Source organism: Dromiciops gliroides, chromosome 4, assembly GCF_019393635.1.
Source record: "Dromiciops gliroides isolate mDroGli1 chromosome 4, mDroGli1.pri, whole genome shotgun sequence".
Taxonomy (NCBI): Eukaryota; Metazoa; Chordata; class Mammalia; order Microbiotheria; family Microbiotheriidae; genus Dromiciops; species Dromiciops gliroides.
In genome coordinates, this window is record NC_057864.1 from 375,551,367 (window position 1) to 375,570,873 (window position 19,507).

General features: G+C 39.3%; 1 protein-coding gene across 4 annotated transcripts in view; it reads left to right on the forward strand.

Moving 5' to 3' along the window:
- Positions 1 to 6,656: 6,656 nt before the first annotated feature.
- ARFGEF3 (ARFGEF family member 3) overlaps positions 6,657 to 19,507 on the forward strand; it is a 234,028-nt gene continuing 221,177 nt past the window's right edge. For 3 of the 4 annotated variants that reach the window (XM_043964804.1, XM_043964805.1, XM_043964807.1), the window contains exons 1-2: positions 6,658 to 7,026; positions 14,959 to 15,010. In XM_043964804.1, coding sequence (XP_043820739.1) covers positions 6,942 to 7,026; positions 14,959 to 15,010 — 137 coding nt within the window. In that variant the 5' untranslated portion in view covers positions 6,658 to 6,941. Of the gene's footprint in view, positions 7,027 to 14,958; positions 15,011 to 19,507 lie in introns of all 4 variants that reach the window. The other variant, XM_043964806.1, reaches the window with a different exon arrangement.

Below are 19,507 nucleotides of genomic sequence, written 5' to 3' on the forward strand. Positions count from 1 at the left end.
TAGCTTAAAACTACACTATGTTGGGAACATTTTGTATCTTGGATAACAGATCCTTATCAGAGATATTTGATATAAAGATTTTTTCCGCCAATCAATAATTTCTCTTCTCATCTTAGCTACATTGCTTTTGTTCATATATAAAAGCTTTTAAACTTCATATGATCATAATGATCTATTATATTTTGTTGTGATCTATACCTTGTTGGATTTAAAAACTCTGTCCATTGCCATAGTTCTGAAAGGTACCTGATTTCATTCTCTTCCATTTTATTTTTATTTTTTGGTGATGTGATTTAAACATTGAGTTTGAGTATCCATTTCATATTGGAAAAGTTTTTAAAAGAATAATATCTTACAACAGGTATTTCAGATTCCTCACCACCCAGTTATTCCTTAATCTCTTGGAACCTGATTTTTTATCCAACATTTTGTTGAAATTGGTATTTCAATAGGCAGTAATTGCCTCTTTATTGTCAATTCAATGGCCTTCTCTTAATCCTCATCTTTCTTAAATTTTCTGCACTGTTGACTACCCTCTCTTTCTTTCTTTCTTTCTTTCTTTCTTTCTTTTTTTTGGTGAGGCAATTGGGGTTAAGTGACTTGCCTAGGGTCACACAGCTAGTAAGTGTTAAGTGTCTGAGGCTGGATTTGAACTCAGGTCCTCCTGAATCCAGGGCCGGTGCTCTAACCACTCTGCCACCTAGCTGCCCCAATCCTTTTTTTTTTTTTGAGGCAATTGGGGTTAAGTGACTTACCCAGGGTCACACAGCTAGTAATTGTTAAGTGTCTGAGTCCAGATTTGAACTCAGGTCCTCCTGAATCCAGGGCTGGTGCTATATCCATTGTACCACCTGGCTGCCCCCAACTACCCCCTCTTTCTAGCTATACTCTCTTCCTTTTATTTTCTTGTTAAGTCTCTCTTCTAGTTCTCCACCAACTGGCCTGACCATTCCTTCTTAGTTTCCTTTGCTGATTCATAATCCTCTTCTTGCCCCTTAAGTATGATTTAAATTCAATTCAACATTTATTATTTTTTCAATCATTTGCTATATAAAATTTATTGTTTGTTGAATTATTACTTGAAGGATATTATGGATGTCCCTCAAGTATTTGTCCTTAGGTCTTTTATCTTCTTTCTCTATCCTCTTTCCCTAGGAAATCTACTTCACTTACATAGTTTTGTTGTCATTCATTTGTGACTGACATTTTGTGATCCTATTTGGGGTTTTCTTGGAAAAGATACTGGAGTTGTTTACCATTTTCTTCTCCAGTTCATTTTATAGATCAGAAAATTGAGGCAAACAGGATTAAGTGACTTTGCCCAGGGTCACATAGCTATTAAGTGTCTGAGGCTGGATTTGAAGTTGGGCTTTCCTGACTCCAGGCCTGGCATTCTCTTCACTGAACCACCTAACTGCCCATAGATTCAGTTACCTCATTTATACAGATGGATTGTCCCAATGTTTTTTTCTAAACTCTAGTACACAATATCATATACTCCTTTCTTCTGGAAATTTTTTCCTACATTGAACTCAGCATCTTTCTCCATGAACCTTTTACATCATCCAACTTCTCTATTCTCTTGATTGTATCATGATCCTCCTGGATAGCCAGGCTTGAAACCCCATAGGCATATTGGACTACTTTCTCTCTTGTTACCAACCTCTAATCAATGGACAATTTCTGTTGATTATAACTCAAAAATAAATATGACATCTGACTCCCCCTTTTCCATTTTCAATTGAAAGTATAATTCATGCTTTTATTAGTTTTTACTTGGCCTATTAAATTGTTAAAAATGTTTTGTTGATGACTTTTTGTTTGTTTGTTTTTGGTGAGGCAATTGGGGTTAAGTGACTTGCTCAGGGTCACACAGCTAGTAAGTGTTAAGTGTCTGAGGCTGGATTTGAACTCAGGTCCTCCTGACTCCAGGGCCGGTGCTCTATCCACTGCGCCATCTAGCTGCCCCTGTTGATGACTTTTTACTTTAGTGTAACTTTCTAATAACCCTGAATCTACTGAATATAATCCTCTTTTGCAACAAAACAAAACAAACTGGAAAAAATGACCATGTCAGTAGTATATTTCTCATATTACATTATAAGACTATCCAGTTCACCTATTCTCCCCTCTCCGAAGTTACTAATTTACTTCCTCTTGAAATAACTTTGTGTTACTTTGTAAATACTTTATTTTACTTATCAGGTACTGATTTTCTCCATATGACAATTTGCTTTTCTTCTTTTGAAAGTCATTTGTTTATATCTTTTTATCACTTATATCCTGGGTAATACATTCTTAGACTATAATAGTATTCTGACTGATCTCCCTTCTCCAATCCATCAAAGAGCTGCTAAAATAATCCTTGTAATGAACATGTCTGACCACATCTACTCAAAAATCTTCATTGGTTACTTATTACCCACAGAATGAAATACAAACTCATCAGTCTGCTGTTTTTGACCTTATACAACCTGTCTTCAACATATTTTCAGTCTTATCAAAACTCTATTGAAACATTCAATGTTCTAGTCCAGTCAAACTGGGCTACCAACTTTTGATCTTATCTTACTCTTTCCTATATCTTTGTATTTGCATAGACAGTCCTTCTCATGCCTAGAATATACTTTTTTTTTTAATCTTGGCATATTGAAATCCTTCTCTTCCTTTAAGACCTAGCTCAAATACCACCTCTTTTTAAATAATCAAATCAAACATTTTTTATTAGTCATTTTGTGAAATAAGAATCAGAACACAAGGAAAAACCTCAAAAAAGAAAAAAACAACAACCAAAAAGTAGAAACAGTATGGTTCAATCTGCATTCAGAATCAATCGTTCTTTTTTCTATATGTGGAGAATATTTTCCATCATCAGTTCCTTAGAATTGTCTCAGATCATTGCACTCCTGAGGAGAGCCAAGTCTATCACAGTTGATCATCACACAATGTTGCTGTTACTGTGTACAATGTTCTCCTGGTTCTGCTCACTTCACTCAGCATCAGTCCACCTAAGTCTTTCCAGCTTTTTCTGAAATCTCCCTGCTCATCATTTCTTATAGCACAATAGTATTCCATTACATTCATATACCACAACTTGTTTAGCAGTTCCTCAATTGATGGTCATTCCCTTGATTTCCAATTCCTTGCCACCACAGAGAGCTGCTATAAATATTTTTGTACATGTGGGTCCTTTTCCATTTTCTATGGTCTCTTTGGGATACAGACCTAGTAGTGGTATTACTGGATTAAAGGGTATGCATAGTCCCATAGCCCTCTGGGCATAGTTCCAAATTGCTCTCCAGAATGGTTGGATCAGTTCATAGCTCCACCAACAATGCATTAGTGTTCCAATTTTTCCACAGCTTCTCCAACATTTATTATTTTCCTTTTTTGTCGTATTGGCCAATCTGATAGGTGTGAGGTGGTACCTCAGAGTTGTTTTAATTTGCATTTCTCTCATCAATAGTGATTTAGAGTATTTTTTTCACATGGCAATAGACAGTTTTAATTTCTTCATCTGAAAACTGCCTATTCATATACTTTGACCATTTCTCAATTGGAGAATGGCTTGCATTCTTATAAATTTTATTTAGTTCCCTATATAGTTTAGAAATGAGGTCTTTATCAGAAACAATGGCTATAAAAATTGTTTCCCAGCTTTCTGCTTCACTTCTAATTTTGGCTGCATTGCTTCTGTTTGTACAAAACCTTTTTAATTTAATGTAATCAAAATCATCCATTTTGCATTTCATAATATTCTCTATCTCTTGTTTTGTCATAAATTGCTCTCCTCTCCATAAATCTGAGAGGTGAATTATTCTTTTCTCTAAAAATTTACCTATGGTATCACCCTTTATGTCTAAATCATGTAAAATACCACGTCTTTCATGGGGGCTCCTGGTGTGGTTGTTAAGGAGATTGAAACTTATGCTAAGTTTGGCAAGATACAAGTCTAGGCTTAATATGTAAGGGAGAGGTGCCTCTCAATAAAATATATAATAAACTAGATGCTTTCATGTTAATTAGGTGTCATTTTTGAGAATTCCATCTCAAAGATACAAGAGGATCTCAGTGGAAAGAAGAAATAAGTAATTTATCTTTGAAGTTAACTCATGCATTATATCATAAGGCAATAGAGAAGAGATGGCCATAAGAAGGACCACAAGCATACATAATCAGCAGAAACCAAGATATGACAACCAGAGCATGAACAAACCTAGAATGAACTAACAATGAGCTAAGAGAATGATATGTAGGCAAAGAGGATGGTTACCAGGGCTGGGAACTGTACTTGGCATGTGTAAGGCAATGTAAAAGGTAATGAACAAAAATTAAGATAGCACATCTGGGCTGATGTAGAGAGGGAAGAAAGAGGTTTCCAGAGGCCATAGGGCCATATATTTTGAACTTGGAATGGGATCACAAAGTCCAGACTATCTCATTTTACAGATGAAGTGCCTAAGGCATAGAGAAGTAAAGGACCTGTTCAGGGTCACACATTTGTAAAGGATCTGAGGTATAATTCAAACACAGGTCTTGATTCCAAATCCAGTGCCCTCCTGAGTTTGTAAAAGAACTAGAAATAGTTCAGTGAATACAAGACCAGTGCAATTAGAAGTGGAGTTGGACCTGAGTTATATATGTGAGGCAAACTCTTTCCCCATAGCTTTAGCCAGCTTTGTAGCACTACATTATTTGTAAAGGAGAGTCTTGGAGCAAAATCTTTATTGAGTCCCTTCAGTTGAGAAGGAGAGCATGGAGTGGATAAAATGTGAGACTAGGGGTCAGCAATATCAGCGTTCAGATCTTGCCTATTACTTTTAAGTTGTGGCTCCTGTGGACAAGTCACTTAATTCCTCCCCCCACCCCCCACCCCAAGGTTAAAGACTTAGTAGATCTCCCTTTGTGGAGGAAAGATTGATATATTGACTGTATCTTGACATCTTTTTGTCTTCTAACAAATATGATCTCACTATTAAAGGTTATATTTAGCATAGCATATTGCATAAAGTAGCCACTTAATATATACTTGTTAAACTGAACTGATAGACCCTCATTCTGTAAAAAAAAAAAAAATAAAAGAACAAAACAACAACTGATGCTAGGAGACAACCCAGTGCAGTAGAAAGAATGCTGGAATTGGAGACAACTGGACATGAGCTTAAAAATTCAAAACAATGACATAGCACCTGTATGACTTTCAGTAAATCACACCAGTTCTCTGGGCCTCAGTTTCCTCATCTTTAAAATGAGGGGTTCGACTAGATGACCTCTGAAGTTCCTCACATCTTTGATGCTAGCAATATGAAATTATGACCTGTCATGTCACTGATATAAGGAAATTCCAGGTGAAGAAAACTTCCTGTATCAGTGCAAGTCAACATTGCCTAAAGCAAGAAGTAAAATGACTTGCTGGGGGGTCACACAGCCAGCAAGAAGCTGAACTTGAACACTATTCTTCCTGGCTTGGAGACCATTGCTCTACCCATTGTGACATGATGCTCATCATATATGAGAATACATCTCAAAAATATTACATTTAGTTCTTTCTTTCTTTCTTTCTTTTTATGGTGAGGCAATTGGGGTTAAGTGACTTGCCCAGGGTCATACAGCTAGTAAGTGTTAAGTGTCTGAGGCCGATTTGAATTCAGGTCCTCCAAACTCCAGGGCCGGTGCTCTATGCACTGCGCCACCTAGCCGCCCCTGGTTCTTTCTTTATATGAAATTAGGATTCATTCCCTCTAATTTGTTTGAAAATTTTCCCAAACCTCCCACCCCTTATCCTGAGGGTGATTCATACTCCCAGTTCCCCAGAATTCATCAGCTGTATCAGGATAGTTTCCTTTTCCAACATGGTCAGTGGTCACAGTTAGGGAAGCATTGGTCTAAGTAATCTCCAAGGTACCTTCCACCTCTAACATTCTATGGATCAGTATAGATATGAGAGTCTGCCTACATCGAGGAAATTTCTGGGAGATCCTCGACAAAAGCTTGAGGTGAATTATCAGTGGAGAGCTTTGGCGCAATGAGTAATTTCCATGTCGAACAATATAGCCTGTTTTCTCCTTCACGGATGAAGGGGCAGGGATCTGGTGACAACAAGGGAATGGGTGCGGGGTGGTTGAAAACTCTAACCGCTGCAATTTGTTCAGTCACAGGGGGTAAAAACATACTTCCCTCCTCACCTTGCCTGGGAGCAGTCACAATATTAAATTTTGCAATAACACACAGCACTTGCAATCTCCCGGTGTAAACAACATCTAGGATTCCCAGCCCTCCCCTCAGCTCTAGACCAACTGTCCCCCACCCCCACTCCCGCCCTCGGGCCAGAAAAACAGAATCAGCCAGGCCAACAAGGTCTTCCCTCCTCCTCCTCCTCCCAGCATCCCACCCCAACTCCAGGTCAGGAAATCCTCCTCCACCTTTTCCCGAGCCTTCGGCCGGCTTCTGAAATACGGGCTCCGGGGATAGGAACACTTAGCCTTGGCAAAGCTTTTGGGCGGCCCCTAGAGTTCCCTGGAGTCCTCTTCCCTTCTGGCAAAGTCCCTTGCCCAGGCCTGACCAGGATCCTGGCTGCACCAAACCTGTCCCTTACCTAGGAGAGAGCAGCGTGCCAGCTCTGAGGGGGGGGGGGGGTGGGAGCCGAAGCCGTCAGAAGAGGAGGAGGAGAGGACGAGGAGGGGGAGGGGGCAGAGGCGGAAGAAACTGACGTGGCTCTCTGAGATGGAGCCCAGCGTGATTCATCAGCAGGAGCTGTAACGGTGGAGGCTGCTTCTGGCCCTAGGCGGGATGGGGAGGGAGCGTCTGGAGCGCTCAGTAGAGGCGCCCTGAGCGGACCTTTTACAGTATCTGGAGGTGGAGAGGGAGGTCGGCCTCAATCGTCCGTGGCGTCTACAGCTAGTTCCTTTCCCTTCGGCCGCGGAGTGCCCACGAAGGTCAAGATGGAAGAGATACTGAGAAAGCTGCAGAAGGAAGCGTCCGGGAGCAAATACAAAGCCATCAAGGAGAGCAGCACCTTGGCCGTAGGTAAGCAGCGAGCGAGGGAGCTAGCGAAGGGAGGGGGACGAGGTTTTCGGTAGGCGCACCTGTCCGTCCGCACTTTACTCCCCGGACTGGCCGCCCCTTTGGGCTCACCAGAAATTGAAAACAGAAAGCAGCCCCCTCTCTGGTTGGGGTTTCGCTGTGTTTTTTAGTTTGGGCTGCTCTTTCGTGAAATAGTGATGATGCTCGCCTTGCTGACTTTTACTCCCCAGTCGTTTACGATTGACCCGTCGTTTGTTTCCTAAGCCTCAGTTTCCCCATTTATAAAATGAGGGGTTTGGACTAGATGGCTTCAAGCGTTTGTGCCAGCTCTAAATCTGTGATCCGACACCCCCAGCCCCTTTCCCTTTTCCTGAAATATAACACCGGATTGCTGATTCCCTCCCCATCAAAGACAAAAGTGATGCTGGCTTGGATAGGCTGCATCGATCCAGTGGCCTGCTCCTTAAACTGCCGCTGGGAAAAGGGAACAAGCTGCTATGCTATCAACTCGGCCCTTTTCAAGGGGCAACGGCGAGTGTAACTAGGCAGGAATGGCTTATTTAAGTGGAGGAAGGATTGCAGCCTAACGTTCAAATATAGCTTATTGCACAGGGAGAAATAGCGGCCACAAGCCTGGATAATGTTTCCCCTGCAATGGGAGTGTGGTCTGTGATAGGTTTTCCCTCCCCTAGATTTGCTCATTGTGGGTAGGATTGCACTGAGTTCCAGGTGCTAAGTTTATTTTCCTCACTGGACTCAGGTTGCCAGTTAGGGGAACAACAATCAAAAAAGTTCTAATTGGATGAGGTTTTAGGATTTTAGATTGAGAGCTGACAGGGGACCTGGGAGGTCTTCTAGCCAAATACCTCATTTTACATAATTTTTCATTTACCTAGATGAAGCCCAGAGAAGTTGAGACTTGGCCAAGGCTACACAGGTAGCAGAGCTTGGATCTGAACCCAGGTCTTCTAACTCCAAACTCAGCGTTCTCTCCACGGCAGTTTGTGGGAAAAGAGGAATCTCCTCAGATATTGAAATGAAAGATGGTGACAAAATGAGGGCAATCTTAATTAAGGCATCCATCTATCCATCTACAATGAAAACTTCATAAGCGATAATAGATGGATGAAAAAAGAATTATTTAGAACCTATTATATGCCAGAAACTATAAAGGTATACAGTGGATAGGCCATGCCTTCAAGGAGCTCATATTCTAATCACGCACTAATTAATCACACTTGTAACGTGGATAGGGAAGTGTTGACCAGAGAAGGGAGTTCTTAGTTGCTACTTTAAAAAAAAAGAAAGAAAGGAGGAAGGAAGGAAGAAAAGAAGGAAAGAAGACAAGAAAGGAAGAAAGACAGAAAGAGAGAGAAAAAAAGAAAGAAAGGAAGAAAGAAAGAGAAAGAAAGAAAGAAAATATATCAAAGCATATCAGATTTGGGGAAGATCTAGTTGCCAACCATGCTTCTTGCTGTAACACAAGTTACTAACTTCTCTCAATCTTCTCTCAATCTCTCCATCTACAAAATGAAGGATTTAGACTCCATATGGTTTTACATCTCATAAGTCTTAGTACTCTAAATGTTTATGAAAATAATAATAATGCCAATAATAGTAAAGAGTAAAAATGTTGTAATTTCTGATTTCCTCATGGAGTTTGAAGAAGAGCTGTACCTGGGGCTGTGTGGTAGTCTTAATTTATTATTGAAATAAAGTGGCTGCAGTGTGCAAATAAGGTGGCTCAAAGGCCCATAGCTCGATGTTTGCATTGCTATAATCATTCACTATACATACATAGTTCTGAAATCACTCTAGGGCAAGGTTACCCAGATCTAGTAAAGTGCTAACAGGGAGCACAGTAGGAGGCTGTTAGCTTATCCCTGTGCTTCTTGCTCATTCTTTTCATATTACACTGTAACTTTCTGTAGCCCTGAATTTAGATGAAAAGTGGGGAGGACATATTAACATTTGCCAACTCCTGTCTGTTAATTTTATTTATAAAGCTATTTATTATAAATTGGGCATTTGAAACTTAACATCTTGATAAAATTAAATTACCATGTTGGTGACCTCTAACCCAATGCATGAATAGCCAGTTCTCTGAAATGGGGGAAAAGCTGTAGGCTGAGGCAATTACCATATTAAATTCAAGTTAATGAACATTTTATTGAATACCTGTAGGGTGCCTGGTACTATTCTAGAGCCACTGGGTGGGCAAAACTGCAATAAAAGACAATAAGAGCATTCCTATGTGGGTTATTGCTGCAAACTACCCCCTCCCCTTCTCAGTGATTGGGCTATGGGGTTCAGTTTAATAGCTAGAGATATAGATCACTCAACAGAAAAAAGCAAATAATGTTTTTGATGCTCATTTACTTTACAATTATTTAAGTGCTTTCTATCTAAATAGAAGCTGAAGAGGCTAGTAATAGAAAATGTATGATGTGGCCCTGCCCACCTGGTGTTAATGTCTAGTCAGGAGAAATACATGAATAATAATAGTGATAATCCACATTTTAAAAAGAGTACATGACTATATACACACTCTTTACAGAAACTCTGTGACTTAAGTGTTATAATTATTATGATCCCAGAGAGGGTAAAGCTCACAGAATTGAAATGACTTGTCCAAGATTACTCAGCTAGTAAGGGGTAGAAATGGGCCTTGAAGCAAAGTCTTTTTACTGTAAATCCTGGCCTCTTTCCACCCCATCATGAAACAGTTAAGGGATCATAAATACAGTTAGGTGGCGCAGTGGATAGAGCACCAGCCCTGGAGTCAGGAGTACCTGAGTTCAAATTCGGCCTCAGACACTTAACACTTACTAGCTGTGTGACCCTGGGCAAGTCACTTAACCCCAATTGCCTCACTAAAAAAAAGATACAGGGAACTATATGATTAAGTGTCAAATTGTGTGATCCCAGATAGTAAGGGCTATAGCAATTCAGCAAAAGGGGAAGATCAATGTGACCTGGGATGTTCTGTTTACAGGGAATAGGACTGGAGGAGGGAGGAGGAGGAGTTGGAAGGGCCATTGGAAATGAAAGGCAAGTGATATTCCAAGTTCTGGGAACAGATGTTAGTAAAGGCAAAAACAATAACAAAAATAACACAAAACCTGGAGAAGGAGCATTATATGTTTATGAGAAATTCCAGAATCTCAGGGTTGGGAGGGGCTTTAAAGGCCACTGCGTTCAAACCATACCCAAAAGAAAATTCCCTCTACAACATCTTCAAAGTGCTCATCCAGAAGTGGGGAAGAACACACTTCCTTCTAAGGTACGCCATTCTACTTTGGAATAGTTTGAATTAGTTGTTTTCCTTCCATCTATCCTCAGTCTTCCTCCATAATTTCTACCCACTGAAGACTGAAGGACTGATGCAATTAGAATGATCTCAAATTAAAATAATCTTCCTTCCAGGTGAGAGCCCTTCAGTTACTTAAAGACAGCTGTTGTTTCCATGTAAGCCTTCTCTTTTAGGTCCTCACATGGTAAGATCTTGAGGCCTTTCCCAATTCTGGTCACCTTGCTCTGTAAACGATATCATTATCCCTTCCACATCACAACTTTCCCCACATCATAAGAAATCATATGGGAATGTGGGGGAAGTTTTGCGGAAGTCACAGATGACATGCAAAGGTCAACAGATGACACAGAAAAAGTTTAGAAACTCAGAAATTCATAAAAAATATAGTATTGTATAATATTAAAACATTTTATCTTTTAATGCGACAAACACTCCATAAGAGAAAAAGAAAAAATTCAGACTTCTCCTGTATGAATGGAGGTTCAAAAACTTTTACATAGGGAGTGCTATGTTCCTAAACCCCTGCAATATGGAAGGGATAATTGTACTCTCAAGCTTATCCATATCCTTCCTAAAATGGGGTGCCCATAACCACACACATTGCTCCAACAGTGGTCTGACCAAAGCACAACAGCAACAAGACTACCATGTTCCTAGGTAAGGATGCTGCTTCTCTTAATGGAATGAATGAGTGAAAAGGCATTTGCTAAGTGCTTGCTATGTGTAAAACACTGTAATAAGTCTTGGGGATAAAAACAGAAAAGCAAAGTAGCCCTAGCTCCCAAGGAGCACACATCTTAACAGGGTGAGATGGCACATACAGGAGATTTCAGCTGCAGATTGTGCAAAGTCCTAGTAGTTCTTCATGTTCAAGAGCAAGGAAGATGATAACACGTCTTTTTAAAGGTCCCTTCCATGAATAAAACCACATCAGTTTGTGATACTAAAGCATTTGAAGGTGCCAAAGACTTTGGTGGGGATGGAGATTGAATACATTAAAATTTTTACCTTCATCACACTGTTGATTCATTGAGCCTATTGTCTATTAAGCCCCCAAATCTTCCTCAGACAAACTGCCATAGATCAGCCTTGATTAGGGTTGGAGGGAAATGAGGTTTGTAGTAGCTCTCCATTCTATTGGCAGGAACTTAGTCACTAAATGTTTATTAAGCACCTATTATGTGCCATGCATTGTGCTAAGAGGCAATTTCAGGCACACAGAGGTAATGGAATGAATTGTTTGAATGAAATGGTAGAAATGAAAATGGAGGATCCTACTATCATAGATTTAAAGCTGGAAAGGAACATAGGGACCATTAAGTCTATTCCTTCTACCATTTTTTTTAACAGTTGAGAAAATTGAGGTCTCTTGGGCAAAATGGCTTACCCATGGTCACATAGTAGTTAAGTATCAGAAGCACCATTTGAACTCAGATCTTCCTAACTGCAAGGAAGACATTGAGGGAGGAATTTAGGAGCAGAATTAACAAGATGCACAGGACTTGTTGATTGATTAGTTACTGGGGAAAAAGGAGATGGAAGAATCCCAAATGACTGTGAAGTTCTGAGCCTGTATAATAGAAGACTAATATTATTGAGAGACAGAGAGAGGAACAGAGAGACAAGAGAAACAGAGAGAGACAGAGAAATTGAGAAAAGGAACTGATTTTGAGAGATGTTGATAAATCCACTCTTTATTATGTGTCATTTGAGAGGGAGAATTGTGTATTCAATTAAAAAATTAATATAAACACCTCCTGAATAATAAAAAGCCTATTTTTGCTCAACTCATACAAATGAGTATTGTGTATCACTCTATTCCCTTGAACCCTCTTCCACAAGTTAAGGCTAATAGGCCTCTTCCCAACTAAATCTCTCCTTGCATAGCAATAAACCTGGTGCTTGCACAGGGAAACTCATCTGATGTCTCTTCTCCCATCTCACTTCTTCCCAAATACTTAGACCTGGAACTATAGAACTCATCTAGTCTAGAACAACTCATTCATTTTACAAATAAAGGAACCAAGGCCCAAGGAAGTTAAATGTCTTACCTAAGGTCACATATAGGACCAGTTGTTGTTGTTTGTCCTTCATTTTCAAAGAGGACCATGACATTGGGGTGATGTCATGACTTGCAGTGAATTGAATTTAAGTAAGAGAGGGCTGTACAATGTCACCAACCTCACTCTCTCCTCCAAAGCCATCTTGGTCCAGTGGCAAAATATACGTCAGGATGATTGGAGATGGCCCCAGATGCTTAAGGAATTGGGGTTAAGTGACTTGCACAGGGTCACACAGCTAATAAGTAAGAGCAGCTAGGTGGTACAATGTATAAAGCACTGGCCCTGGAGTCAGGAGGACCTGAGGTAGGACTGGTAATTTTAACAAAGCCACCTAATTTTTTCCATTATACCAGCTTTCTACCTCTTCAAGGGGATGAAAAATGTAATTTGTTAATATAATTGTCAAGTAATGCATATTAATTTCAACATTAGTTTAAGGAAAATATAAAGGTAGGGGAAGCTGGTTGGCACAATGGATAGAGCACCAGCCCAGGATTCAGGAGGACCTGAGTTCAAGTCCAGCCTCAGACACTTGATACTTACTAGCTGTGTGACCCTGGGCAAGTCATTTAACCCTCATTGCCCCCCAAAACGAATTATAAAGCTAAAACTTCTTTAGTAAATAAAAAACTACAGGTCAAAGTTAAAGAAGAGCCGTATTTGCGTGCAGAGCATACTCTATTGGATGCTATGGGTGCAAAATGAAAAGATGACATGGTCTATGTCTTCAAGGAACTTCCCAGGTTGGTAGATGAGGCATGTATGCAAGTAATTATAATTTAAGTGATTAAGTATATGAGAGAGGTCCAAGAAACTTAAAATTATATGATATATATTTATACATACATACATTTATGTGTATATATATATATATATATATATATATATAGAGAGAGAGAGAGAGAGAGAGAGAGAGAGAGAGAGAGAGAGAAAGAGAGAGAGGTGGAGGGATGGAGGGAGACAGACAAAGGGGGGCGGGGAGAGAGAGAGAGAGGGAGAGCGCGAGCGAGTGCTTCAAACTGGAGGATCAGAAACAGCACAATGGAAGAGAGAATCTCTATATGGAGCCTTGAAAAGAATGTCAATGAGAGGACATGGTTTGGTGGAGGAGTCCATTCCAGGTGTGGAGGTCAGCAAATGTAAATATACAGAGGGGAGAGGACCTGAGATGGAGAACAATGAGTAGTTCAATTTGGACTGCATAGTGTATAAACTCTTCAGGGCATTTCTGGCAAGGGAGGTTGGAAGAAGGTTGTGGAGAGTTTTTGAATGTCCTCTTACTCTTCTACTTCTTTCCTTGTTACGCCAGGAAAATCATGCTCTGAAGTTGTTACAGACAAAATAGAGTTGTGCCACAACCTCTAAAGCCCCTAAAGAGTAATGGAAGCTCTGTTCAGCATATCAACAAAAGTCACCATCTACTTCCTTATGCTCTCAATAGTTTTTATCTAGTGCCAGCATTCAACCTAAAGAACTGTTACTTAATTTTACTTGACTAGAATTTTCTACTTCCTATTGGGAATGTATACCATTTCAGCTGTTATGAACTGAAGAAACTTGAGGGGCTAGCCTGGGAACTCAATTACTATTTTTTTTTGAAGGGCAATGAGGGTTAAGTGACTTGCCCAGGGTCACACGGCTAGTAAGGGTGAAGTGTCTGAGTCCAGATTTGAACTCAGGTCCTCCTGAATCCAGGGCTGGTACTTTATCCACTGAGCCACTTAGCTGCCCCTATCAACTCCTATTGTTCCAAGGGAAAATGTTTCCTAATTCCAAAGGAGAAACTTATAATGAACTCTAAGAGTATGATGCATTTATTAGATTTGGAATGGCTCTCCTTTAACTATGAACTGTAGTTTGTTATTTACTAAGAAGTTTTAACTTTATAACTGCAATTTCCTTAAACTGTTAAAATTAATATACATTATTTGAGAACACACCGACTAAAATTGAGGAAAAAAGGCAGTGTGGAGGTGTGCTGTGCTACTAATGGGTTCCATCTTGGGACGTGAAGACAGCCCAGCATAGTATGATGGAAGGTCAGTGGGATTTAGAGTCAGTATGTTGGAGGATTTCAGTTCATGTTCTCTGATAATATAGTCAGTACTCTTTCTCCTGATTCCTTCTTGTGCCCTCAACCTCCCACCAAGAACACTGGTATGGGTTTCTTTAGAATTTCTTGGGTATGAGATTATGTATTTACCCATGAAATATTTCCTGTTCAAAATGATGTGTTGGAAAAATATCTGAGGGATCAGGAAGCTCAGTTTTGACATGTCTCTAAGCAGAAAAATGCTTAGATTAGAATGCTTTTAAATTACTAAACTTGTTTTAAAATCTTAGATACAAAAATAATTACATTGGAATACTTAAAAATGGCTAAAAATTGTTTCTGGCAGACTTGTGCCTACAATGTGCACACAATATAGGATTTTCTTTGATAATGCTTAATCTGAGATAATGTTAAAGAAAAATGTTAAAGCTAACTTTTACAAGCTATAAAGAAAATCAGGCTTGAAGTCTTTATTTTTACATTATCCTCCTTTTTCCCTTGTACAGAAATGTTGAGTGGTCCAGATACCATTGTCAAGATTCCATCTTACCAGCTGAGGTAAGAAAACCTAAATTATTTATGTGTGTCAATAGTTAAAGATTCCAAAAGCACTTCAAGGGAAATCAGAATAAGCCTTTCTAATTTGTATTATTATATTCTCCCCTGGTGGCATGAATCTCCCTCAGATGCTAGATAAAGTTAACACTCTAAGACTGATCTCACTGATTGCTCTGCTGTTTGGACTGTGTATTGGAGTTGATAGTCCAACCATGTTATTTCTTTCTACAATACATTTTATGCATACTTTGACGCATAGTGATTTGTGATCTCATTGGTGTAGTTACTCTGTTCACTGGAGAAAACCAAAATAATCCTTGCATGTCATTTTATCCAATATGCTTTTTGTTCATGACCTAGAAATCCTCTCTAGGTCATCTATTCAACATATTAGAGGCTTTACTCCGATTTCTGTTAAAAAAATCTCTTAGATATCAGTGAAAACTCAAAATGTTGCCCCGTCATCCCTCTCTCTTGATACTTGACCAGGTCACCTTATTTTCCTGTAGTATATATCCTTGAAGATACTTTTTATGCCAACTTCCCGTATGCTGTTTTGTGGGGGTTTGGGTTTTTGTTGTTGTTCTGTCTCTTTGCACACCTCTTTCGTGTCAGCAAAACATATGACTGTAATACCTAGTACAACATTGGGAACATTTTCTAACTTGACTAGATGACCTCCAAGGTTTTTTTTCAGCTATAATATTCTATAAATATAGTTCCTCTAGTGTTCTGGAAGTTATTGGAGATTTTTTTTTTTTGTAGTCTGTCCTAAAAGTCCAATGGTAAGGAATTAATCAATGACAATGGCTCAATTATATTTGAAATTCCATCAGTGATTGTAAGCTCCTTGAGGGCAGGGACTATCTTTTCCCCTTTTTTTTTGTATCCCCAGTGCTTAGCATGGTGCCTGGCATATAGTAGGCACTTAGATGGTTATTGATTATCAAATGATTAATTGATTAACCTGAAGACTAGTCTCAGGGACTTTTGAATTCAGATTCTACATAGAATATTTTGACATTTTTTCCATAATGGACTCCATTACACATGGAACATTTTGGGGAGATATCCTGTGTTTCCATATTTTAAATGGAAAGAAAGGGAAGCCAGAAACTGTTACATATTTTTGTACTGTGCTCTTTTATATACCAACTGCTTCATCTAGTTGGTAGCAATGGCAACAGGGACATGACATTTACACAAAGTGATCTGTGCTATTCATTTTCAGGGATGGAGTAAAATGCTCCTGGACTTGTAAAGGCATCTAAGTAGAAAAGGTCCTACATCTAATTGCAAGATATTTAAGAGCCCATGGGAGAAGCATAGTTATTTTTATTGGCCTCACAAGTCAGGCTCAATGTTTTGTATTTCATTTTTAGTGTGGTATAGGTGTCTTTCAAACTTCTCAGTGATGTGGTAGGATGAAGTCAGGAAGACCTGCATTTGGATCCCAGATCAGAAAATTGCTTACAGTGTGATCTTGGGAAAGATAACTTGATCTTTTAGTGTTCTGGGCCACTCTCTGAGACTATGAGGTAGACAAGTAGATGTGCATTGGTAACAAGAAAATATTTGGAGTGCTTCATGGGATTAATGAGACTCAATGAAATAATGTATGTAAAGGACTTTACAAATATTAAAGTGTTATGTACATTTCAGTTTCTATCGCTTATTTTAAATATATATTGCCTATATTCTCCCCTGTATCCTTCCTCCCCTCCTTGTAAAGAGCCATTCCTTATAACGGAAGTTTTTCTTTAAGAAGGAGAAAAAATCAGCAAAACTAGCACATCAAAATAATTTGACATCACATACAATGTTCCACAGAAGTGGACCCCCAACTTCTGCAAAGGAGGGAGGAGAAAAAGTGTCTTCTTCTATCTCTTCCTTCCCATTATGATTTCACAGCATTCAGTTACAGTTGTTTTGTGGTGGTTGTACTTTTCACTTATATTGTTGTGTATTATAATTTTGTTTTTGACTTGATCTATGATTTATTTCATTACTATAGGAAAATGAGAGATGATTCTCTTTCTACTAATGCAGATTGGCAACTATTCCGTGTTTTATAGTCTTAGAGGTCAAGTGACTTTGCAAGAATCATAGTTGGTGCTCAGGTCTACGTGACTGAGGCTAGTTCTTTATCTACTACTGCCTGCTGCCTCTCATTATTATTATTGATGATAGTTGTTGTTTCAGGGGAAAATGATCCCTCTTGTAACCTAGTTGTGGGCATGTGGTCTAGTTGGCAGTGACATCAACCTTCATTCTTCTTTACCTGCTATTGGGATGTCTCATAAACATCTCAAACTCAACATATCCAAAACAGAACTCATCTTTCCCACCAATCTCTCCTTCTTCCAAACTTCCTTATTACCATATTCTCCTAAGCTTGCAACCTGGGAATAATCTTTGACTTCTCCCTCACTGTCATCCCACATATCTAATATATTGTCTTTTTTTTTTTTTGTGGGGCAATGGGGGTTAAGTGACTTGCCAAGGGTCACACAGCTAGTAAGTGTGTGTTAAGTGTCTGAGGCCGGATTTGAACTCAGGTACTCCTGACTCCAGGGCCTAGGTACCCCTAGGGGGGCAGCTAGGTGGCGCAGTGGATAAAGCACCAGCCTTGGAGTCAGGAGTACCTGAGTTCAAATCCGGCCTCAGAAACTTGACACACACTTACTAGCTGTGTGACCCTTGGCAAGTCACTTAACCCCAATTGCCTCACTAAAAAAAACAAAACAAAAAAAACAAAAAAATTTCTACCTTTATGATTTTCCACAACCACCATCCTACTACAAGCCCTCAATGCCTCTTACTTGGCGTATTGCAATAGACTTCTAATTGGTTTCCTGGCCTCAATGTATCCTCTTCTCAGCTGCCAAAGTGATGTTCCTAAAATGCAAATCTGCCAGTTATGCCTTCCCTTCATTGAGTAAACTCCAGTGGTTCTCTATTTCCTCTAGGATCAAATATAAAATCCTTCATTTGGAATTTAAAGCCCTTCCCAATGTAGCCCCTCCCTTCCCTTTCAATCTGTACCTTCCTCACTTCCACACATCCCATGATCCCACTTGATTGCTCTACTTGTTATTCAGATATGATATTCCATCACCCAAATATGTGACTTTTCACTGATTGTTCCCCCATACTTGGAATGCCTTTTCACATCTCCCTCTAAGTTTTCCTGACTTCTTTCAAGACTGAAATAAAATCCTACCTTCTGCAGGAAATTTTTACCGATCTCTCCCAAGACCAATGCCATCCTTCCAAGATTACCTCCCATTTCCTATGTATATATTTACATGTATTCTTGCCTATTAGAATATGAGCTCCTTGAGGGCGGGGGGAGTAGTTTTGCCTTTTTTTATATCACAATCAGCACATGGACTGAATAGTAAGCACTCGATAAATTCCTCTGACTGACTGATAATTCTTATCCCAAGTTCTAAGGCAATCAAGTGATATGTTCTGATATTAATAGAAATGCCTTTATCTCTCATTAGTTACTCAATTATCTCTGAGCCCCCACCCAAGATAATAAATAAGCCAGAGAAATCTTTTCCCATGCACTTTTTTTCTTTTTCTTTTGATGGGGCAATGGGGGTTAAGTTACTTGCCCAGGGTTACAGAGCTAGTAAATGTCAAGTGTATGAGGCCTAATTTGAACTCAGGTCTTCCTGAATCTAGGGCCAGTGCTTTATCCACTGTGCCATGTAGCTGCCCCCTTCCATACGTTTTTGCTATTTTTCTGCTATTCATATGCCTGGTCCTACAAGCTAAACAAAAGTATCAAATTATCAAACAAAGACATAAATAATTATTTATAGCTTACTATAGTGAGTGAAATTCATAGCCACAATCAATTCTATCTTCAAAAGCAAAGAAATATGGAATAGAATATTCTTATTAACATCAATGGTGGTCCCTTAGGATGGTGATTCAAGTTTCTCAGGAATTCTCTCAATAATGTCTCTTTACAAAAAAAAAAGTTTAATACATTTCTCTCAAAATGTCTCTTCAGACTCTTTCTCCTTGATAGTTTGTCTTTCAGAATGAAATTTTCTTAGTCATTTCTCTGTTGTATCACAAAAATTCTATCCCTCGGCGGCTAGGCAGCTAGCTCTCATCAGGTGACAGGTAAACTACTGCTCTTCTCAAGATTCTAATTGCTGTTAAAGATACTGAATCCATATCCATAGTCTCCTTGGAGTGGAGCCATTGAAACTGTAGTTACTTCATTACAAAGCAATACTTCAATTATCTGAGATCTAATTGATTTGGGTACCCTCTCCAGTTATGCAAATTGTAACCCTTCCATACCCTTCCATGCTATGGAACTCTTGTCCATCTCCTCTCATATTTCCTCCATAGGCAGTTCACCCCTCTGTCTTCCTTTAGTTATCTTGACATTATGAATGTAACAATGGTGCATACAGATTATTTATCAATTATTCTTTTCTCCACAACTTGACAAGATCGCCTAGGACTGCC